Consider the following 23331-nt stretch of genomic DNA (forward strand, 5'->3'; position numbering starts at 1 on the left):
ATCGAGCGAAAATTTTTATTCTGCACGCTCGCGAAACCATCGATCATATGTGACCGATGGCCTATAGGAGCGGTCCCGAAAGAGTTAAAGGGAAGCTGAAGCGCTTTCCAAAAAATTTGAGTTAGATTAACAGTTATATAGTTTCTTGCGCGCTGATTCCGAATATCACATTTAAATTTATCGTACATGAGTCCAAGTGGCATTTATCTTGCAAAAAGCGCGGCCCCGTTTGAAAGACGCGCGCTTTTCGTCTTTTGACGCCCCTGATTGGTTGCGCCCGTCATGACGTCAAAGGAGGACACCCTTCGGACGCGCGGGTAGTCGGAAGCATTGCGAACGATCGCACGGTTGCCTTTGCGGCAATTTAGCTTGCAGTTTAATTTTCGCACATGACTAGAAGTTTGTTTTCTAATTTTCCGTGCTGTTGGTTCAATTATCTTGGAGCTTAAATTTGCTTTGCACGACAGAGAACCCCAAAGCAGTGACTGGGACGTCGACTAGTGGGTTCCATCAAAATATTTTTGAATTAGGCAACCAGCATAGGGGGATTTTATACCTTATGTTAATATTAGGTACTGCCTTAAAGGAGCCATGAAGAGAAAACACAAGTTTGGTTCATTCAAAAGATTGTCTCGTTAGAATCATACTGACACCACTTTTAACGTAAACTTCGCTCAAATAAGCTACATAATTAGGAAAAACGGGAATGGTCATGCGACCCACCAGCTCATTTCCCGCAACAGAACCTATGTCGTCACATGAGCTAAGCTCTGCGATTGGCGGAGGCTGGCAGAAGCAGACGCAAATTAGGTAGAACTTCCAAACTAGACGAACGAGCGATTTGCGCTTAAATTTAGGGCACATTCTTTACAAAGCAATAAGAATGATGGGACAAACAGTGGAAGTTACGAAAGCACATGTAAACATAGAAGTACTGATGCGTTCTGCTGTTCGTACTGCGCACAGCATGCTTGGTTTAGCCAGCTGCACAGCACTACGGGGCTTGGGGTTGTCTCAGACGACACTGGCCGATTGACGCAAGCAACGGTGTCTTACGTGACCCCATTTGTCGAGCGAGCACTGTTTCAGGGAACTATTTTCTCCCAGAACAAAAACAAGCCAGGTTTAAATGCGGGCAAAAACGAACCAAACGCTTGCCACGGTATGGTGGAGCCATCTAGGTTACGGAACGTAAAGAAACGCGGGAACAATTTACAAACCAACACCGCTGTACAGGGTGGAGACAACCTTCGAATGGTCCCGTGCCGCCGCAATTGGGCCAACGGGCTCAGCGCGTTATTCTTTTCGTTTCCCACGAGACCTAGCAACGCGAAACAGACAATATGATTCAAACTTCTTCAGTAAACCGCGTTGCGGCGATAATTTTAGGCGGTTTTGACACAATGACTTGCTTCGGCGGCGAGCGAGCAACCAAAAATGGCGGCGCCAGCGTATACGTGTCTCTACCCTGTGCGGCGGATGCGTGAATGAAGGTACTCTAGGCTGCAGAGCGGTCGGTTTCAGTGATGTCACTTGGGACCACGAAAACGCACGATTGAGCGGGAAAATCAAAATTTTAACCTAAATTGTTTAATTTCTCAGTGAATAAAGCACCGTTTGTATCCGGACAAGCGCTGGGGGCACTATAAAACACGAAATCTTTCGAATAAAACCAACTTGCATTTTCTCTTCATGGCCCCTTTAACTGTTTCTTATTATACACAAAACCATTTATGCCGAAGATTAATGGGCGTTTTATAAACAATCTACCAGCGAAAAGCACGTACGTGCACTGCGCGAAAAAATAGCGTTCATGCGCTGTAAACGTATATGCGAGACACATCTTGCCGGTACACGCATAAACCAACAAGCAGACTCTGCTTCCGCATTTCCTTTGTTGGTTGTCGCCCACCCCAGCCCCGTTACTCATCCCCGTACACAGACCCACACGCGCGTGCCATTTCGGCAGTGGCGCTACGGCGCCTCCGCGATTGCTAGCTGCACTTCGATGAGTGGCGTCTTACTGCTTCACATGCATTTATTCTGAAAACACTGCAGCATACTAGTGCTTGCTCAGCATTATTGGCTGTAGTAGGGCTTGATTTTCGCTTGTGCGTTGCGCATTCTGCTACAATATTACGGCCACCTCGTTATAATTAACAGACCAGTCGGACAAGGAAGTTACGTTGTAGTTACGTTACTTGAGGTAACAATCACCAAACGTTTGTGATAATGAATCGTTGGCCTGTTTCAGCATTTCTAGATTTAAGCATTTACCGCCCTAGTCGGACAGAGGCCGTATATTTACTTTTCGCTCCTAATTTTTTTAGCATCATCATTATATATATCACCGACTATCACTGAAGCCATAGAGATAATATACTGACTGACTGAAGCACACTTGAGGTTCAGTGACAACAAGTGCTTGCCAGGTTATAATATGCAGCCACACGGAATCTTGGGCAAAAAATTAGGCCCCCCGGCCGCAGTCAACACAAATTACGGCACGGTGGTGGTTCGGAGTGGTGTTTTTTTTTTTAATTCCAGACAAACATCACCTTATCGTGACATGTATACTTGCAAAATAAGTAATCTGGTTGTCTTGGTTCTTTTACTTTGTAGGAATACTGTTTACCTCTTAGCCGGGAGAGAACTTCTATCAGGATTGGCCCCTTGTTTTAGTTTCGCCAAAAAATTGTTTTTTTGAACACTGTCCTGAGCCCATAGGGAAAGAAAACCGACGCGAAATGTGACTTGGTTTCTGGAATGGAACGAAACATCCCCGGCCAAAGTACAGCAGTATTCCCCATCCTTCCTAAATCTAGAATCTAATGTGAACATTCACGTCCGTCGCATAAAAAAAAACCGCATTGGAGTGGTTTACAAAGTATTTAACGTAGTGTAGCATATTCTCTGCCATCAAGCACAGCCACCTCGGCTGTCGCTTCCGTATATTATCAAGCATCCCGGCGTGGCATTATTCTGCTTAGGAATACGGCATGATAACGTATGCCTCGTTTGGCGTTCGTGCATACTTTTTGAACACGAAAATTGTACATATGAGTGCTATCAACCACAAAAACAAGTATCATTCACAAGGAAACACGGTGAAAAGAGCGTGGCCGAGGCGGCCGATCCAGCCGGAAGTCCAGGTATGACGTTTTTCAGCCGGTTTTCGCCCGCGCTCTTCGGTCTTCCGGCATCGCGCGGCGAGATGGGGGCGGGGCATCGGGCCACTTTTGTTTGCTCATTGCGCCGCTTCTATTGCATGTATTGCGAAAATATTTCGTACACATGAACTATTTAATGTGTACTTGCTGCTAGTCAACTTTTCTTTTAATTCTAAAACCGCTTCACCTTCCCTTTAACAGTGGTGTCAGTATGATTCTATCAAGACAATCTCTCGAATGAACCGAACTTGTGTTTTGTCCTCATGGCTCCTTTAATTAGGTGGAAAACGCGAGAAACGTGAAAACGGGGTGGTGCAGGGACGAAGTGATGGTTGCTTGCTTTTGTGTGCACTATAGTGCGCGCAAGTGTTTTGCAGGCTGTCCAAGTGGTCATCGTGCTCCTCAGATAGTTCCCTCGCAAAAACACGGTCCTTGAGAGCCACAATGTAGTCGAGCACCTTGGCAGTATTTATAGGCTGCGGCGCAGGAATGGCTCAGTCGTCGTCCAACGATGAGGCTGACTCGCGACCAGATGCATCTCACTTGGCGGATTACTGACGTCCAGAAACCACACGTACAGGGCGTCTTTGTATGTTGCGTTGCCCAAACTCTTCCGTTTCTTCTGATTGCTGTTGAGGTTTGCCGATTCCATGATCTTTTTTCGTCTTTCACAATAGTTGAAACAGTAGATGTCAACAGCCCATATTTCTTTGAAACCTTGGCATTTCTCACCCGAGAGCGTATCTCTCGTTGATGTTTTCAACCTGGGGCTGACATTGATGCTGTTTTATTTCTTTGGCACGTGGCCCTCGTTTGCGGCCACTACACTCCGCTGGGAGTTGCCGAGCTGACTAATTCAACGTTGAAGTATGAAAGAAGAGTACATGAAGCAGGGATTTATACACCCCCCCAGAAGGACTTCGACACCCCCCCCAACAAGATTCCACGACCACAAGCACCCTGCCTAGGGATTTATACAACACCCCCCCAAACACCCACCGACACCCCCCCCTAAAATCGAAATTCTGCATAAACCCCTGACATGAAGTATGAAAGAAGAGGCCACCAGCACAATGCCCCCTCGTGTAGCCTCGTACGAGCGCGGCTAGCGAGCCCTCCTATGAGGCTGCCAGTAAAAAAGTGTGGTATGTAGCAAAGCTATGAGCTCCATGTGTTCTGTATGCGCGCACGACACGGGCAGGCCAGTGAGTCCTGCCGTGAAGCCGATCAATTGCGCAGACGCCACGGGAGCAAGTTTCAAAAGCCAGCATGGACTAAATGAGCACGTGTGCGGCACTCCGGAGACCCGAAAGTACACTGTTGATGCAGTTTTGTATCTCCCATGCGCGCTTTTTGTGTTTTTCCCACAAAGGTGGTGAATGCTCGTTGTAACAGTAAGCAGCCATGAAATGCAGTCGTTGTATCTGGACACAGTTTCAATGGGAAGGACCTTGGGTTTGTAATTTGAGAAAATGCTATCGTTATAGCCGATATGTTGTTATATGTGGGAACGTTATTAGTGGGTTTTACTGTAGGCTGCATGGAATTAGTCATCACAGTTGGGAAGAGGAAGGCATTAAAGATGTCCACCCATTGCATGGTATGGACACAGCCACAAGGGTCAAATCCTCGAATTTAACCTGACCCGTCCTCTGTATTGCACGCGAGACAGAAAAAGTGCTTAGGTTTAGATTTAAATGAATATGAAAGACCCATTAAAAAGGCAGCCCTGCCTGGACCCATTGCCAAGGTGTGTCACACTGCGGCGTGCTTGCTGTTCTGCCCCACCAGGTTCTTGCGGCACGTGCCGGTGGTGTACGTGGACTATCCAGGCGAGACGTCCCTCAAGCAGATCTATGGCACGTTCAACCGGGCCATGCTGCGCATGGTGCCTTCGCTCAGGGCCTATGCCGAACCACTGACTGCCGCCATGGTAGAGTTCTACCTCATGTCCCAGGTGGGTGGTGGTGCCTGGAAAAAAAGCGGGGGCTGCTGCAGGGCCTCTTCCATAGCTCCTTCTGGGATGCTGGAGACTGGAAAGCTGTTTTTGCTGTATTGGAAAAATGGTCTGCTGTAGTGCAAGTTATCCTTGCATGGGCCGGCTTTGATTCTCGTTACTGCTGGCCACATATGACGGGGCCCACACAAGCACAAATGCTTCAGATGAACGAAGACCGAAGCAACCATTTAGGACTAAATTACCGTGTTTATTCGACTACAGTGGAATCTCGGTCATACGAATCTCAAGGGGCGGCAAAAATATTCGTATCACCCGAAAGTTCGTATCATCAGAAAACGAGAAAAAATGGAAATGTGCTGCGCATGCGACAGGCGGCGGCAATATGGCGTCGGCTCTTGCCGCGAAGAGGTGCAGGTAGCTTCAGCAACCGCTTCTAACCTTTTGTTAAAACGGAGCTCAATGTGTAAATTAAATTGCTCATGCGGGAAAGGAGCTGACAGTATGGGAGAAACACTATAAAATGTCATCTACGCCAAATATCCACCGCGCAGGTGGCCCAGCCAGCTGCTGCTGGCGCTCCGAAATTGCCGCAATCACAATGAGGCGCGCGTCTCCCTATTGGCGAAAGTCGTGAGGCTCCTCCCAATGCAGTTAGCGGTAACCGAGGCAGAGGCTGGCGCCTGGGTGCCGGGCTGAATCGTCAGCGCGGGCGTCAAAAGAACGCACGCTCATCGCCGACGCGACGCGCGCACACGAACTCAAGCCTGAACCGCATGCCATTCGGGCGCGTCGGCGTTTGCGCGCGCGTTCTTTTGACGCCCGCGCTGACGATTTCGCCCCCATGTCAGATTTTACCTCGCTCGTAAAATGACGCGCGACGCGCGCGGCAGTGGGAGGAGCCTGCCGACTTGCGCCAACGGGGAGGCACGCTCTTCATGGCGGCAGTTTGAAAGCGCTCCGGACAGCCCGCTGGCTCCGCCGGTGATGTTTAGGCTTACCACGGTGGCGGATATTTGATAGGCGCTTTCCCTAGCCGCGCGGACGATGCTTTACAGTGTCGTTTTCGGACTCATCAGCTCCCTTACTTCATAAGCAACTTCTTTTGTTCTTTAAAGAGCGGTCAGAAGCGGTCGGTCGAGCCACCCGCCCTACTTCGCGGCCGTTGACGCCGCCATGTTGCCGCGGCTTACCGCGCCGCGCGCCGCATGCGGGTGGTATTCGCGGTGGCGTCAGCGCGCCTGTGGCTTGCGCGGCGCGTTTTCGTGAGCAGAAAACGCTCCATGCAGTTCACGCTTAATGATTTTGTGCCTGCGTGCGACCAAGGCCACACGGCCGCACAAACACTCCCGCCTCCCGTCCACGCCGCAGTCATCTGCTCGCGGCTCGCGTGTTCGTATCACCCGCACGGGGTGATAAATGCGAACGGATCATCCGAATTTTTTTACATTGCGTACAATGCATTTTGGCCGGGGAATTTTGAAAATTCGTATCACAACGAAATTCGTATCAACCGAATTCGTATCACCGAGATTCCACTGTATAAGGCAGTCACGGTTATAAGGCGAGGGTGCAGTTTGGAGTCGGGAAAAAAAAAGTATATTTCTACCAATATAAGGCTATACAAACGAAAGAAGGAAGGCAATTAAATTTCTTACCTTTCACCAATGCAGACACCAAGTATTTATGAACGATCTGTGCCCAAAGATATTTATTCAGAGCGAGACGACAGACACTCAGAAACTGTTGTCCTGAGGGGTGGTGGTATCAGAGTCTTCCTACTTGCACACATGAAGAAGTCAGCGTCCTGGGTGCCGTCAAGAGCATTAGTAATGCAGCACTTGCGGGACGATGCCGCCACCGTGGCTTCAGGGATGTTAACCGAATCATCCACCACCCACTGGGCAACCATACACGCGGACGCCCGATTTGGAAGCACTGAGGAAGAAAATCTTGCAGTAGAGACTCCAAGCACTCAAAGAAAAAAAAAAAGCAAAATTGCATTCTGACTTGTTTACGAGCTTTGCGGGGGGACACTGGTCTTAAAATAACTTCTTTTAATTTTCAAGTGAACTCTGTGAAACTTGTCAGTCTTGCTGCTTTTTTCCCACTGATTTCAAATATGCCAGTATTTTTTCAGTTGGTTAATTAGTTCCCAAGATAATTAGAGATAATTAGCCATTTTTGCCCCCACAATGAACAAAACAGTGTTGGTCACAAAACTGTAATCTTTATATTTTCCATTACTATGAACCCTGCTGAATGCAATAATGCAAGCAGTTTTTTGATGCATCGCTTGGAACTAATTTTACAGCTCATTAAACTTCGGTGTTTGAAATGGGCACTCAAAATGGTTCCTTGCCACTGGTGCCACCGAAGTTTAACGAGCGGAAAAAAACATGCATGAAGTTGAAAGCGGAACGCCATGGTTGATGCTTGTTGACGTTCACAGTCAGTTATCTCTCAAAATATAAAGCTGAGTTTTATTATCATCTTCTTACTCCAGGGTGTCTAGCGACCGGGAAAACCGGGAGAACAGGGAAAAGTCGGGGAATTTTGAGCCACCGGAAAAAGTCAGGAGATTGTCAGGGAATTTTTCTATCAAGTAGTACCAGTCAGGGAAAACCACTTCGGGGCCTGCCCACACTGTTTTAGAATAGGGGAAACCAGTGTTGGAGTCCCCCAAGAAGTTACACGAAGGCAACACGTTCGCGGGCAACGAAAGCGTGATCCGCATGAAACGTTTTCTCGGCACGGTGTGTGCCGAGTGGCAGGCGCCGGCAACATGGCGGCAGCACCGGTCGCAAAGTATTGCAGTAGCTCCAACGGCCGCTTTTGCTGCTTATTAAAATCTTAAAATGCTACTCAAGGCACAAATGCACTCGCTTGTGCAGGGAAGGAGCCACCGCAGGCACGAAATCGTCGACGCGGCCGTGAAAATACCGCGCACGAATCGTGCGGTTCACTCGGCGTGCGGTTCACGCAGCTCGCAGCTGGCTTAGGTTGCTGGGTGCACTTCCGCAGAGGGACGATGTGTGTGGTGCCCAAATCACACGCACAAAGCGCTTTTTTTCCAGCTAATTTTAAGAGGCAGCGCTTTTCGGGAGCTAATCTTGAAAGAACTTCTTTCTTATGACATCAGGAGCCAGAATTACATAATCAAAAAGGAACATGACATGGTTTAGCATGAACCGCATGCGGCGTTTTCTGCTCGCGAAAACGTGCCACGCGCGTCACAGGCGCGTCGACGCTGCCGCGGAACCACCCGCACGCTGCGCACAGGGCTGCCGGCGTCGGCGGCAACATGGCGGCGGCTTCGACCACGAAGCTTGAGCGACCGCTTCTAAGCGCTCTCTAAAATGCCGCACAAGGCACGTACGAAGTTGCTTGTGCGGCAAAGGAGCTTTTAATGTGGGCGAAAACGTTCCTATAAAACATCATCCGCGCTGCTAGTGAAAGCGCCCATGCAAGCCAGCCGGCTGTCTCGAGAGCTTCGAAACTGCCGCCATGAGGCGTGTGGCTCCCCATTGGCGCAAGTCGTCAGGCTCCTCCCACTGCCGCTTGCCACGTGCGTCATTTTCTGAGTGAGCCAGAAGCTGCCGCGCGCGCGAATCGTTGACGCAGGCGTTAAAAAATCGCACGCGGAACGCCGACGCGCCCGAATCGCGTGCAAAAGCGCACCATGCAGTTCACGTTGCATATCGAGCCAGGACAATCAAGAAGAAAAGCAAAAGGTACTCGCTGAAGCGCGACTTGAAGCTTCTATCCCGCTAGACTCTCTGAAGCCGTAATTGAAGGCAAGCAAACCTCAAGCTGAACGAACTGAAGTTAATCAAAGTGCAATTTGAGAATCAGGGCACTTGCAACAAATGTATTTTTCCCTACGATATACTGTGTTTTCTGTATGCTTTTTATATGCTTCACAGACCATTTCCATAGAATGGCGCCTGTTGTATAGGTCAGGGAATTTCGACTAAAATGGTCATGGAAAACATGAAAAAGTCAGGGAAATTGAATTAGGCAATTTGCTAGACACCCTGTTACTTGCAATTGTAGCCTTGCTTGCAAAACTGAGGTACGATGCGCTAGAATCGTGCCCTGCGATCTTTGGCCAAGTAGCACTTGCGCGCTAAAAAAGATCAGCACAACGAGCCTCCTCTATTGCAGGGCCACCTAACACTTTTTAAATGAAACAGTACAAAAACGTATCGGAGACTCCGTCCGAATAGACAGTTCAACTAAGCAGCAACATTATACACCCGGATATACCCTCGCATGGAAACGAAACTGGACGGCGAACAGCCTACCATTATGCGAGTTACCCCTGCCCCCTGTGCCTGATGTTGATACCCTTGGTTTGGGTGCAGGAGCGCTTCACCCAGGACATGCAGCCCCACTACGTGTACAGCCCGCGTGAGCTGACTCGCTGGGTGCGGGGCATCTGTGAGGCGTTGCGGCCACTCGAGACGCTCCCCGTCGAGGGCCTGGTGCGCATCTGGGCCCACGAGGGCCTGCGCCTCTTCCAGGACAGGTGAGGACGCTGTCTCCTCAGTGAGGAGCTCCTGTTGGAATTCCCATCCCTCTTACTAGAGACGGCTCCCAATGTCTTAGCACCCAGTGAGATAAACCTTGCTGTTGTTATGGGAGGTCGGGACATGCATTGAAATGATTTTCTCCTCTAAGGCAGCACTGCCTGACTGTGGAGCTGTCTTTCGTTCAAACGGGAAAGTTAATTACGAGACGCAGTTGCAAAGATGGTGATGGCCTGGGTGCAGACTTAGATTAAGGGCGAGAGTTTGAAGAGTGGAGGCGAGGAAGGTGGTCTGCAAACAGTGGGGCACCAGCTCGGAATACAGTGCAACATGCGCACACCCCTTTCTTGGTGCGGGGGCAGGCTGGTGGAGGATGAGGAGCGGACGTGGACAGACGAGAACGTGGATGTGGTGGCCCTGAAGCACTTCCCCAACATCAACCAGGAAGAGGCCCTCGGTCGGCCTATCCTCTACAGCAACTGGCTCTCCAAGGACTACGTGCCGGTCAAGCGGGACGATCTCCGCAACTACGTCAAGGCCCGGCTCAAGGTATCGTCCACAGGGAAGGTCTTGTTTGGTGTCTGCTCCTGTTGGAGACGTATTGTCTTTGTGGCCTTGTATTTGTACAGTAAAACCTCGTTACAAGAGACACTCAAGGGAGCCAAAAAAAGTCAGGGTGTCTAGCGACCGGGAAAACCGGGAAAAGTCAGGGAATTTTGAGCCACCGGAAAAAGTCAGGAAATTGTCAGGGAATTTTTCAATAAAGTAGTACCAGTCAGGGAAAATTACTTCGGGGCCTGCCCACACAGTTTTAGAATAGGGGAAACCAGTGTTGGAGGTCCCCAAGAAGTTACCGAACGCAACACGCTCGCGCGCGACAAAAGCGTGAACCGCATGAACAGTTTTCTGGTTTTTCTGCAAGCGAAAATGCGCCGCACGCCTGGGACGCGCTGACGCCATCGCGGAAACCACCCGCAGGGTGCATGCCCCGTCAGCCCCGTCGCGACGGACGAATACAGACTGGTACGTATGTGCGGTATTTTTATTACGGTTAATAATAGTTCAATTTCAGTAGCAGTATCACTTATGCCAGTTGGCCGGTGTCGTGTATGAAAAGCCGTTCGCGCGAGAAATCATAATTTCCAGCTTCATTTCTGACTAGATTATTAGATTCTTGCTGGAATCGACAACTTTCTAACTAGAAAAATTCTTTGTCTAGCTAGAAACGATTATTTCCAGCTTGCAGTTTTTTTCCTTCTAGCTAGACTGACAAATGCTAGCTAGAAGTAAATTTCAATCCAGCTAGAAATGAACTAGAAACTGAATTTGTGGCTAGAAATTCTTCTATTTCTAGCTAGAAATTTGCCTTTTCTAGCTAGAATATTTCTAGCTAGAAGAAATTTCTGGTTCAATAATCCAGCTAGAAAAAAACATATAAGAAACATATAAAAAGTTGTTTCGAGGCCTCGAAACAACTTTTTTTTTAATAATGAAGTTAGAAGGCTGAAATTTTCGCAGCTTGTAATGATTGAGCTCCTCTGGTCATATATGCAATCAGATTTCAAATAGCGGCTCCGGATAAAATGTTACGCAGCATGACTTGCAGAAAAATGACTTTTTTGTGCACACTTCTTTTTACAGTAAACATTTTTCCTGAAACTTTTAAAATAGCCTAGGTGGTTCCTTATGAACTGCAAAGTGCACAAATCTACCTGAAAAAGCCTCATATTCATTTTCCTCACCACGAAAAAAAAATGACTGGTAGTGTGCCTTTCCTTGTTCTGTATATTTTTGTTTTATGAAAGTCGGAAATATCTAAGGACACAAATTGCATAATGAACAAGATTTGTGCACTCTACATGTCATAATGAACATCTGTGCAAAATTTCATCGTGATACGACAACTTTAAGTGGGAAAATAAGTGTGCACAAACTCAGAAAACGGACAAAAACAACAAGCTGAGAAAAACGCAATTGAAAGGTTATTTCTTTGCCAGATTCAGAAATTCTTGCTCGAACAACATGAAATTTGGTGGGGATACAGTCTGAAATGTCCACATTGAGGTACTAAAACTAGAATGCTCCTGCTGCATAAGTTGCACCTTCACCGTTTTTGCGGGGGTAGTCCTTGGTACGGGACCGTTTCACCAGGCTGCGGCAATGGGGCTAGCCTTAGCAGTCAGCTTGGCAGACATCTGCCTGATCCTCCGCTGGTCACTTGCATTGCTTAGTCTGACCAGTTCTTCTGAAGGGAGGATTCCCAGTTCTTGGAGAACTTGCTCAAAGCTAGTGTGGCCCCTGTTGAACCACAACCCTGCGAGGGCAGTGGCCGTCTCCACTACAGTGAACTGCAGGTTGTACGATAGCGTCCTGTGCCAGATGCGCATTGCTGCTTCTGTCTGCATGGCATGGGATGAGCAGTTGACATTTTTTTTCACACACAAGAGGCATGAAAGGCTTGCCACACTTCCTCTTTTTGCTCATCAAGCTTGCTCATCAAGCTTTTGGTGGTGGCTACAAGTAGTTTGACAGCACCCCAAAATCCAGGCAGAGACCAGTGTCAAGAGAAATGGCAGTGCCAACACTGTTGTGGCTCGTGTCTTTGCTTCTGCCAAGTACCATCAAACATCACACTGAGGTCAGTCTGACCAGCTTGCAACGCAGTTACTTGCCTTGCTTCAGCAAGGTTGTCAGAGACTCCTTTTGTGGCTGCAACATGAATTTTCTTGGCAGTGTTGTAGAACGTCTTTTGATGCTGTGGTTTTGGTAGACCAAGAATGGCCAAAGCCTGCACAGCTGATCGTGTCCGATGCCAACCGCGCGTGCAGCGAGTACCGCTTTCATATTGACGGCTAAACTATGACGGGGACTTCCCCTGCAGAGTTCCGGTTTGCGGCCTCCGCGACCAACGGCGGCAGCGCGCTGCGACGAGTAAACAGAAGAAATCACTCCCGCAGGGCACTTCTCGTTTTTGCACTTAAATTCCAGTACCGATGCTAGGCCCTTCCGCTTGTTCGCAACCTCAGTTACGATGAGTTCTCACTTCCCACAAGTTGCGCACACGGCGCCAATTAAGGTCAGTCAGAGCGCCGACTTCACAGATAACTGCACCGCTCCCGTGGCTGGCTGTCTCCTCACCTTGGAAGGCTACCGACTTCTTCTCCAATGCGCTTATAAAGCCGATATCTTCGCTGATAAAATCAGCCCCGCCTGGTTGAGCCGCGCTTGCAACGCTTGAAGGCCCGGCGCCGTTAGGCCTCACGGTGCCGGTCGTGCCGGCATTGGCCGTGGTCGTCACAGTGCTGCGCCGCTTGCGCTTTCCTTTGTACCGGAATGAAGTACGCTGCTTCCGGCGACAAAAGTCGCGCTTCTCCTCACCGTTCACGATTAAAAACACACGATAAGGAAATAGAAAAGATAGCGCGAAGTAGCGAACAGAACGATGCGGGCGATGGCGGCTCACAAGCGGCAAGAGCCAATGGCGGTCCTGATTTCGCGTCACGTGATTTAAATGCCCAGTGGGAGCTCGCAAAGCAAGCGGGAAGAAACAATTTTATTTTTTTTTTTACGCGGAGATACGAAGCTGGCGAGCGGCTCAATCGAGAGAAGAAGGCTTGATCTACCTCTCTCAAGTGACCGAAATGGCGGCGAGCCACGCTGCCGTGCGGAATAAATTCTCAAACCTGGCCGAAATTCGGCTTGATTGCGCGATTTCTTGGGTCACCGCGAGTCATTCAGGCACATTTTTCACTAAGTTCTAGTTCGTATTTCGTTTTCATTTTTTTACCCATGAAAGAAGGATAGTCAAAGATGCTAATGCAAGAAAAAACAAAAAATCGGTATATTTAGAAAAAAATCACGTTTTTTCGACCCGCGTGTCCCCTTAAGCGCTCTCTAAAACACCGCTCAAGGCGCGCACGAAGTTGCTTGTGTGGTAAAGGAGCTTATAATGTGGGCGAAATCGGTGCTATAAAACATCATCCGCGTCGCTAGTGAAAATGTCCATGCAATACCTGCCGGGGTAGTAAGCCTAAAAACCGCCGACGGAGCCAGCCGGCTGTGACCGGGCTGTCTCGAGCGCTTGAAAACCGTCGCCATGAGGCACGCGCCTCCTCCCCATTGGCGCAAGTCGCCAGGCTCCTCCCACTGCCGCGCGCGATGCGCGTCATTTTCTGAGCGTGGTAGAAACTGCCGCGTGCGGGCGTGAAAGAATCGCACGCACAACGTCGACGGGCACGAATCGCATGCAAAAGTGCTCCATGCGCATTTCTCGTGCACATTTCCAGCTAGCTTGGAAATGCGCACGGGGACTGATAGCAAGTGCCTGCATCTAATAAAATGAAAAAGTAAAACACGAGGGCTTGCCTCAACAATTAATAAACTAGAAAAGAGGCACGTTGTTTTTTTTTGCTAGGCAGGTTTGTCGAAGCATTTCAATATTCATTATCGTGTTGCATGTTGTTTTTTATCCACACCAGAAAGGAACTAAATACCTTGCAAATTGTTTTGTGCCTCAGCTCAGTGGTCGTCACCGAGGAAGGAAGGAAGCCGGGCCTTTGAGGTGAACTTGAGGTCCGTTCAGGCCATAAAGAGCATTGGGAAAGGTTCTACTGCCCTTACAGACTTTTGGTCTGTGATGAATGTGTCGTACAGAGGCCTCCATCAGAAGACGTTTCAGGGGCATCTAAAAGCGAAATTCCGGCCTGCTGCACGCGAATCTGCCACTAACGTGTGCGCTGATGCTGCTGCAGCTGTGAAAGGTGTGTACAGTGACATGGACCCAACATTCACGAAGAACATCAGTCGTTTATGATGGCACTTGGATGACCCGGGGTCACAGTAGCCACATTGGCATAGGGGCTGTGATCGAGTTTTACAGTGGCCTAGTGCTGGACTTTGTGGTCCTTTTGAACTACTGCCATGGGTGCACGTTGAGGCTGAAGCCAGGTGACAGTGGCTACGCTACGATGACTGGCGGCAAGCACATCAGTGTCAGAAGAACACAGACGCGAAGTCTGGGAAGATGGCTCTTTCGGCGTTCCCTGGAAAAGCACGGCCTTCGTTACACCACCATTGTGTGCGATGGAGACTGCCGGACTTACTTGGCGCTCTGTGAAGACAGAACATACGGATTCATCCGGTTCACCAAAGAGGACTGTGTGAATCATGTAGAAAAAAGGATGGGGACGAACTTGCGCTCTTTGGTCGCCAAGAGCGACAGAGACCATCCACTTGGCGGCCGAGTGGACCTGACGCAAGGCCTCATAAAGAGACTGACCAGCTATTACGGACAGGCTCTGAGAGGGAGTGACAATGTGCAGGACATGCAGAGGGCAGTCATGGCGACCTTTCACCATGTCACCTCCACAGACGGGGAACCACACTATGAGCTCTGTCCTTCGGGGCCGACAAAAGTTGGCGTATGCACCGAGCAGCTGAAGCAAAGGACGAACCTCAGCCTGCTCACAAGTGCAAGCTGAAGCCACACGCGGCTGCTGCCTTGTTGCCAAAGTTTCGGCAGCTCTCCGAGCCTCAGTTGGTGGAGCGTTGCAAGGGGCAGAAAACTCAGAATGCAGCAGAAAGCCTCCACTCCGTCATCTGGTCCATTATGCCGAAAAACAAGCATGCTTCCCTGATTGCAGTAGAGACCGCTGTAAGCGAGGCCGTGTGTCGCTTCAACAGTGGCACTCTTCGTGCTTACACAGAGTTCTGCACCTCACTCGGCATGCAGCCTGCAGGACACGGACTCCATCAAGCAGCTGAAAAGGATGCCTTGCACAATAAGAGGGCACAGAAATCACATGAAGGCAAGGAGATGAAGTCCAAGAAGCACAGAGATCGACCCGACACCAGCAACTACAAGGCCGGTGGTTTCTAGGGTAATAAACATGACCCCAAACTTTGAACCCCTTTTTCTCGCAACTTTTTTTTCACCACCAAGGTCAACTTGCAAAGCCAATATTTCAACAACCACTACGAATATTTTTACCCCGTTTGTTTTGTTACACTCCTTGCACGTCACTGCACACAATGATGTCTTGTTTTCAAAATTGTTGTCTTGCTAATTTGTTTTTTTTATGTTTCCACGGTCAAGATTTTCATGCTGCTTGAGCAGCTGACAACTAAAGAGAATTAAAAAAAAAAATCGGTTACGTCAAAAAAATTATAGGAATGTCATTTGTGTGGAGAATGGCTATAGGTGTACTATGAGTGTGTGCTAGATCTTCTACCATCATTTTACAGGTCAGCATCCATCTTGCAAAAGTGAGAGAAGAAAAATTTTGTAAACAAAAAAGTACTTGAGATCTTTTAGCCATATTTTGGTAGTTTTGTTTATGTAACATTACTAACAACTGTACCAAATTTCATCAAAATCTGCTGAAAAATAAAAAAGTTAGCTTCGATTCCCCACCCCCCTTAACGTTCCATGTTGAGCCAAGACAATCAAGAAAAACAAGCAAAAGGTGCTCGCTGAAACGCAACTTCGAGCTTCTGTCCCGCAAGATGAAATGAACTCTCTGAAGCCATAACTGAAGGCAAGCAAACCTCAAACTGAACAAACTGAAGTTAATGAAAGTGCATTTTAAGATTGAGGGCACTTGCAACAAATGTGTTTTTCCCTGTGATAGAATGTGTTTTCTCTACGCTTTTTATGTGCTTCACGGACCATTTCCACAGAATGGCGCCTGTTGTATAGGTCAGGGAATTTCGTTTAAAATGGTCATGGAAAATTCAGGAAAATCGAATAAGGCAACTTGCTAGACACCCTGAAAGTGTCTCTTGTAACCAAGGTCACTTGTATGCAATGTTGCTAACATGGCAAACATAGGAGAACCAACCAAACCGTCCTCATTCGAATGTCTTATTATAACCAAGTGTCTCTTGCATACCTCGGCAAAGTTGGCGCGGCTCACTCAAACTCACTCACAATTTTTTTTTCAAATCACCACTCACTCAAACTCAGACTCAATGCTGAGCAGCACATCTGCGCTCACTCAAACTCAAACTCACATTGAGCTCAAAACTCAGAACTCACTCCGACTCAAAACTCAAAATGTACTCAGAACTCAAAATGTACTCAAACTCAAAATGCACTCAAACTCAAAATGTACTCAAACTCAATTTGGACTCAAAACTCAAAATGTACTCAAAACTCAAAATGTACTCAAACTCAAAGTGTACTCAAACTCAAAATGGACTCAAACTCAAAATGGACTCAAAACTCAAAATGTACTCAAAACTCAAAATGGACTCAAAACTCAAAATGTACTCAAACTCAAAGTGAACTCAAACTCAAAATGGACTCAAAACTCAAAATGTACTCAAACTCAAAATGAACTCAAAACTCAAAATGAACTCAAAACTCAAAATGAACTCAAAACTCAAAATGGACTCAAACTCAAAATGGACTCACTCAAAATGGACTCACTCAAAATGTACTCAAACCTCAAAATGTACTCAAAACTCAAAATGGACTCAAAACTCAAAATGGACTCAAAACTCAAAATGTACTCAAAACTCAAAATGTACTCAGAACTCAAAATGAACTCAGAACTCAAAATGGACTCAGAACTCAAAATGGACTCAGAACTCAAAATGGACTCAGAACTCAAAATGGACTCAGAACTCAAAATGTACTCAGAACTCAAAATGGACTCAAACTCAAAATGAACTCAAACTCAATCGGACTCAAACTCAGTCGTGATCACTCGGCTCAAACTCACTCAAGCTCAAACTCACCATGCCACACTAGCCTCGCGCTCACTCAAACTCAAACTCACGCGTGAGTTTGAGTCCAAATGAGTCTGAGTGAGTGGACTCATGAGTGAGTTTGCCGACCTCTGGTCTCTTGCAACAGTGTCTCTTGTAACGAGGTTTTGCTGTGAGGAACAGCCGACTCTCCTGATTGAACTGGAATACATTCACACTTGGTGCATGCTACAGGTAGTGTGAACCCATTCGTTGGTCTAGTATAAGTATGAAGTATGTGAAGTTTGAATCTTTCAGGTTGTCCCCCCCCCCCCCCCCCTCCCCTCCATTCCTTGTTCCCTTTGCATGGGTTTCTTGCTCACTTAGGCACCAATTACTACCTGTCTTTCAGGTTTTCTATGAAGAGGAGTTGGACGTGCAGCTTGTCTTGTTCAACGAGGTCCTTGATCACGTCCTCCGCATCGACCGTATCTTCCGGCAGCCCCAGGTTGGTGACTTGTTGCCGGTGGTGATCTCTGTCAAGCACTAGCTTGCGGTTCAAATTGAATTTTCGGATGTATCAGTCGAAGGCCCTTGTTGATTACTAAAACTTGGTTGTAGATATTGTAAGTCGTAGATTTGTCGGTTGGTGGCAATACATATTGTATAATTATAGAAAGTGCAAAAAAATTTTTCAGGAGGCTTCATGCACTGGAACTACATTTGGGCTATAAGTGTGCTGTAGTGGAGGGCTGTTGGTTAATTTTGGCCACCTAGAGATCTTCAATGTGCACTTGAATTTGACGCACGGGTGTTATCATTTTTGCCTCTATCATTAGGAAAATGAGTGCTGCAGCCGGGATCGAACACTTGCGTGTGTAGCCTCGGCACTTTCATACGAACTTGTAAATTATGATTGATGCACATAACTTCATTAGTGCTTGTTCACATGAATGCACATGGTGTTAGTTTCGGGCACACGGCCATGTTCACACATGCGTAATTTGAAACCATCAATATGTCACAGCTCCTTAAAAGACAGAAGATGGGAAGCTTCCAGTGGAGCAAGGCATGCATTACAGAGGACAAGTGGATGTTACAACTAACGGATGGGTTACTAAGGGACTTCCAAGTGGGCGGTTGCAGGCAGGGAACTGAGTGGAAGGAAAAAAACACTGCTGTGCTTTCCCTCACTCCTGCCCCTTCCAATATTGTCCGATACAGGGCCACCTGCTGCTGATCGGCGTGAGTGGTGCGGGCAAGACAACGCTGTCGCGCTTCGTGGCCTGGATGAACGGCCTGCGCGTCTTCCAGATCAAGGTCCACAACAAGTACACTGCGGCGGACTTTGATGAAGACCTGCGGTCGGTGCTGCGCCGGGCAGGCTGCAAGGGTGAGAAGATCTGCTTCGTGCTGGACGAGGGCAACGTGCTGGACTCATCCTTCCTGGAGCGCATGAACACACTGCTGGCCAACGGTGAGGTGCCCGGCCTGTTTGAGGGCGACGAGTACGCGGCCCTCATGACCCAGTGCAAGGAGGGCTCGCAGCGCGAGGGGCTCATGCTCGACTCGGGCGAGGAGCTCTACCGGTGGTTCACCGCACAGGTCATGCGCAACCTGCACGTCGTCTTCACCATGAACCCGTCCTCTGAGGGCCTCAAGGATCGGGCTGCCACCTCACCCGCACTCTTCAACAGGTGGGCACTGCCACCCCCGCCTTCTTTTAACCCTTTGAGGGTTTTTGCCGTATGTGTACTGCGGCGGTTTTCCGTCCCGCAAGGTCTTTGCCGTACAGGTATGATTTCGAGCATCCGTTTGAAATTTCGCGCCATATTAACGATGCATGCTCCCTGGGAGGTGCTGCCACCTCTTGGGACTTACAAGAAGTGTTTGAAATTTGATTGTGCTACCTTCTTGCGGTGAAAAACAGAACTCTCTGGCTTTGGTGCGTTATGGCGTCTGTACGCGTCAACACGTTTCGTGGTTTCAGTTTCGCCGCGTGATCGCATCGGAGGCGCGCGAAACTTGATCGGCACTCGCTATCAGGGGCGGCGGAAGTTGATTTCGATCTATATTGGCACTGCTCTTATCTTGTTTATTACCCACGCTCACTGGGTATTCTTGCCCTCCTTGCTTGGAACTGAAGTAACCTAATCGCAGACTCCGTTGCGGGGGTGGCGGAAGTTGATTTCTATCTATATTGGCGCTGCTATTAGCTTGTTTATCACCGGCGCGCATGAGTTATTCTCACTCTCCTTGTTTACTGGGTTGCCTTCGAGTTCTGCAGATGCACGGCAAAGCGGCGATATGGCCCAATGAACTGCCCGCTCTGATGACACCGACCGCGATGACTCTTCTGACTGAGTTTGCTCCTTTCACCGACTCTGAATCGGAAGACAGTCTTTCTTCGGAAGAAGACAGCTCATTTTTGGACATGCGCTTTATGCGTGCAGACTGCGATAAGGCACTGTGCGTAGACGCGTGTTTCAAGGAATACAGTTGAACCTCGTTATAAGAGACACGGATGTAAGAGACAAATGGGTATAAGAGGCACTATTCACCCACATGGTTGGCTGCCCTATCTTTCCCATTAAATTGACCTCTTTTATAACAGACATCGGATGTAGAAGACAGTTGGCTATAAGGGACAAGTCACCCTTGAACTTTAATCAACAATCTCGCTTGTACAGACATTTTAACTTTAGATGCAGTGCCACCAGTCACTAATTGCAGTTGCTTCCATTGTGGAAGCACAGGTGGACGACAGACGCCTGTATTATAACTTCAGCAAACACACAGCGGTTCAGTCAGCTATGAAGTGACGATGAGAAGCCCTACCAATGGAAATGCAACTTACAGAAGTGGTTGAAGCTTACTGCCATCCATTGGAGTGCGACCGCACATGCTGGCTCTCCCACTCACGTAGCTCCCAATCAAGAAGCATCGCAGATGTTGAGTCCTGCAAGCGTAATGAATAGCTTGAGCACACAGCGGAAGAAGCTGTGTACTCTGGCTATTCGTCAGGCTTGTGAACTCAACATCTACGATTCATCTTCCACAAACAGTGAAAAGAAAAAAAGCTTGTAGAATCAGTTGTAAAAAACAGTGCAAATACAGTCATGAAGCAAACAAAGATTCAGAACTGTTTCATAAATTCTGGGGGCCAAACATAAATTAGAATGAATCTTTTGCAACATGCTGAAACATCCTTTTGGGCTTATTTTAGTCATACGGTGCCCACATTAAACTAGGGTCTGATCAGTAAGTGAAAACATGGTTCCCTGCTTATAAGAGACATCTCATATAAGAGACAGAAACTGGTCCCCGGTACGTGTCTCTTATAAAGGGGTTCAACTGTATTGTTTCCTTTGGCTGGTGCTCCCCTGGAGCTGTAGTGTTATACTTCCGCTGCCAGCATGCTATTGCGGTTCAAAGGTCACACTGTGTTGTGCTGGAGAGGGGATCATTAGAGGTGAGAGCATACTACTGCACTGATGTACCTCTGGGCACCCTGCACAACAGGCATATTTGCTATATAAGGTTACTATTGAACATTTTTCAGTTCTAAGTGATGCTGACCCCAAAATACTGTTCCTGATAATTTTTTACCATTTAATCCTGACTTTAGACATTTTGTACATTCCAAATTCGCAATAAACTAATTTGTCCACCAGGGAAAGTTTTTTTTCAAAAAAATTCGACCCTCAAAGGGTTAAAAAGCCCACGTGGTTGGACAAAAAAGTGCAAAGACGGCGTTATCCGAGCAGCGATGGCCGGTCCTGTTTTAGGACGCTGCAGAGCCCACTCGTTTAGCCCAGTGATGGCCATGTCTGTACAGTGTAGACCGCTTATAACGTATGTCGTGGGAGCCTCAACAATCCGCACTATAAGCGGTACCGCACTATAACCAAAACGTGCGCGAATTCAACCGAATCGCCACCTACCTCTCAAGTCATCCTAAATTTTTTATCACTTAAACGCACAGCGCCTAAAAACGAAGGAAGGGTCTTTATTTCGTATTTTTTTTTAACTTCAGCCGCTGCTGCCGGGTCTCACACATTGCAAAAGCGCGGTCTTACAAACGGCGAGTGCGGCTTTAACTTCCGTTGTGTTTGTGTTTTGAAAGACCATGGCTACGTTTTTTGCGTCTATGAAGATGCCGCAGGACATGATAAGAAAGGCCAGCGGGATTTTTTTTTTTTACCCCACCTTGCGTTCACGATGCCGAAGGCGGCTGCTTATCAGCGCAACGTACTGGTGGTGGAAATCTTCGCGCGGCTCGCTTGTTCGGGAAGAGCGGTGGCTTATCTGCACAACGTTCTAAAGCGTGAACCGCATGGAGCGATTTCTCGCTAAAACGTGCAGCGCACGCCGCAAGCGCGGCGACGCCGGCGCGTAAACTGACGTAATGTGTGCGGCGCGGTAAGAGGCGGCAACATGGCGTCGGCACTGGCCGTGAAGCGGTGCAGGCAGCTCCAGCGAGCACTTCTAACCGCTCGCTGAAATGCCGCACGAGGCGCAAGCGAAGATACTCATGCAAGAAAAGAGCTGATAATGTGACCGCAAAGTGGAATATAGACTGCCATCCACGCTGCTTGTGAAAGCGCCCATCAAAAAATACCGCGGCGGTAAGCCTAAACTAAAGTCCCTTCATCTGATCGAGGGACTTTAGCCTAAACACCTTTGGCGCGGCTAGCCGGCTCGGAGCGCTTCGAATCTCCCGCCATTAGGTGCGCGTCTTTCCATTGGTGCAAGTTGTCAGTCGTCACTGCCACGCAAGTCGTCACTGCCACGCGAAGAAGCCACCGCGAGCGCGGAATCGTAGACGCGAGCATGAAAAAAACGCACGCGCAACGCGGATGTGCGAAAACGGGCCATGCGGTTCACGATTAATAGAAATAACTTGCCACACGCGGACGGGGAGCCGGTCGCTATCTTCCGAGATGCATCAAGCAAGGACAGCTGTGGTTATCACGTACGCGCGAACTAAAGGGTGCTTTTTTTTTTTGCTTCTGTGTCGAAGTTAGAGAGCAAGGGGTGTGCGCTGCGTCAGATGGCCGATTTCATCATTTCTTTTTTTCTTTTGCTACCCTAAAACGATGCCCCCTGCACCGATCGATGAGCAGACCCGCCGAAAAACCGCACTATAAACGGTATGGTGCTTCGGCCAACCGCATCTTAAGCGGTATGCTTATGCATTGAGTTCTATGGGAGCCAAACCGGTGGTCACGAAAACCCGCGTTATATCCGGTCCCACACTATAAGCGGTTACGTTATAAATGGTCTACACTGTATATGGCACTCGGCAATTGCCATGAGAAGGGCAGTTTAGCTTGTCAGTTATGTAGTGAGAGCTACAGTGGCCGTATTCTCGCCGTTTCGCTGTGGCCGGTAACCGCAGCGCGGGCTTGAGCTGGCAGCGCCACTTGCCGTGCCATCTGGCATGTCAGAGGAGGAGCGGTGAAACCGCATCGCAACAACAGAGGATGAGCCGCTGCTGCATCTTTTATATAGAAGGGGTGGCTTGGTGGGATTCATTGTCAGATATGGAAAGGAAGTCGGAGAGACTGAAAGAAGCCAGGCTTCGTCATCGGAACAGCTCCAAGAGGAGGCAGCGAGCCGAGGAGACGGAGGAAGAATGAGCCGCACGCCTCAAGAAGCGTAGTAACTGTACAGAGAACCAAACTGAACAATAACATTAACTCTTTTGTTACCACGCCTATTCAAATCAATCACAAGTGATCGATGATTTACATTGCCTATTTTGACATGTCATTTCTCGTACACATAATGCAGCCTGTGGATAGCCTAGGTACTGCACTTTTAGAATCAGTTTAAATTTTCCCACTGCAGCGACATTGAGATTTTTGACAGCATCTTTTGTGAGCTGAGGTGTGTGTGTTTGAGGAAGGGGGCGTGGCTGCTGCACCAACGCCGCCTTTATTAACATTGCCTGACGCGTCGCACGCTTTTCAATGGGAAG

At 48.4% G+C, this 23331-nt stretch overlaps 1 protein-coding gene across 1 annotated transcript in view; it reads left to right on the forward strand.

The window, feature by feature from the left end:
* Positions 1-23331, forward strand: part of LOC144174886 (dynein heavy chain, cytoplasmic-like) — a 408801-nt gene that overhangs the window by 237571 nt on the left and 147899 nt on the right. The window contains exons 42-46 of the mRNA XM_077703850.1: positions 4962-5127; positions 9495-9658; positions 10022-10208; positions 17761-17856; positions 18573-19045. Of these exons, the coding sequence (XP_077559976.1) occupies positions 4962-5127; positions 9495-9658; positions 10022-10208; positions 17761-17856; positions 18573-19045 (1086 nt within the window). The remainder of the gene's footprint in view (positions 1-4961; positions 5128-9494; positions 9659-10021; positions 10209-17760; positions 17857-18572; positions 19046-23331) is intronic.

This window comes from Haemaphysalis longicornis, unplaced genomic scaffold (assembly GCF_048455015.1).
Source record: "Haemaphysalis longicornis isolate Haplotype H1 unplaced genomic scaffold, Haemaphysalis longicornis Haplotype H1 scaffold_1, whole genome shotgun sequence".
Classification (NCBI taxonomy): domain Eukaryota; kingdom Metazoa; phylum Arthropoda; class Arachnida; order Ixodida; family Ixodidae; genus Haemaphysalis; species Haemaphysalis longicornis.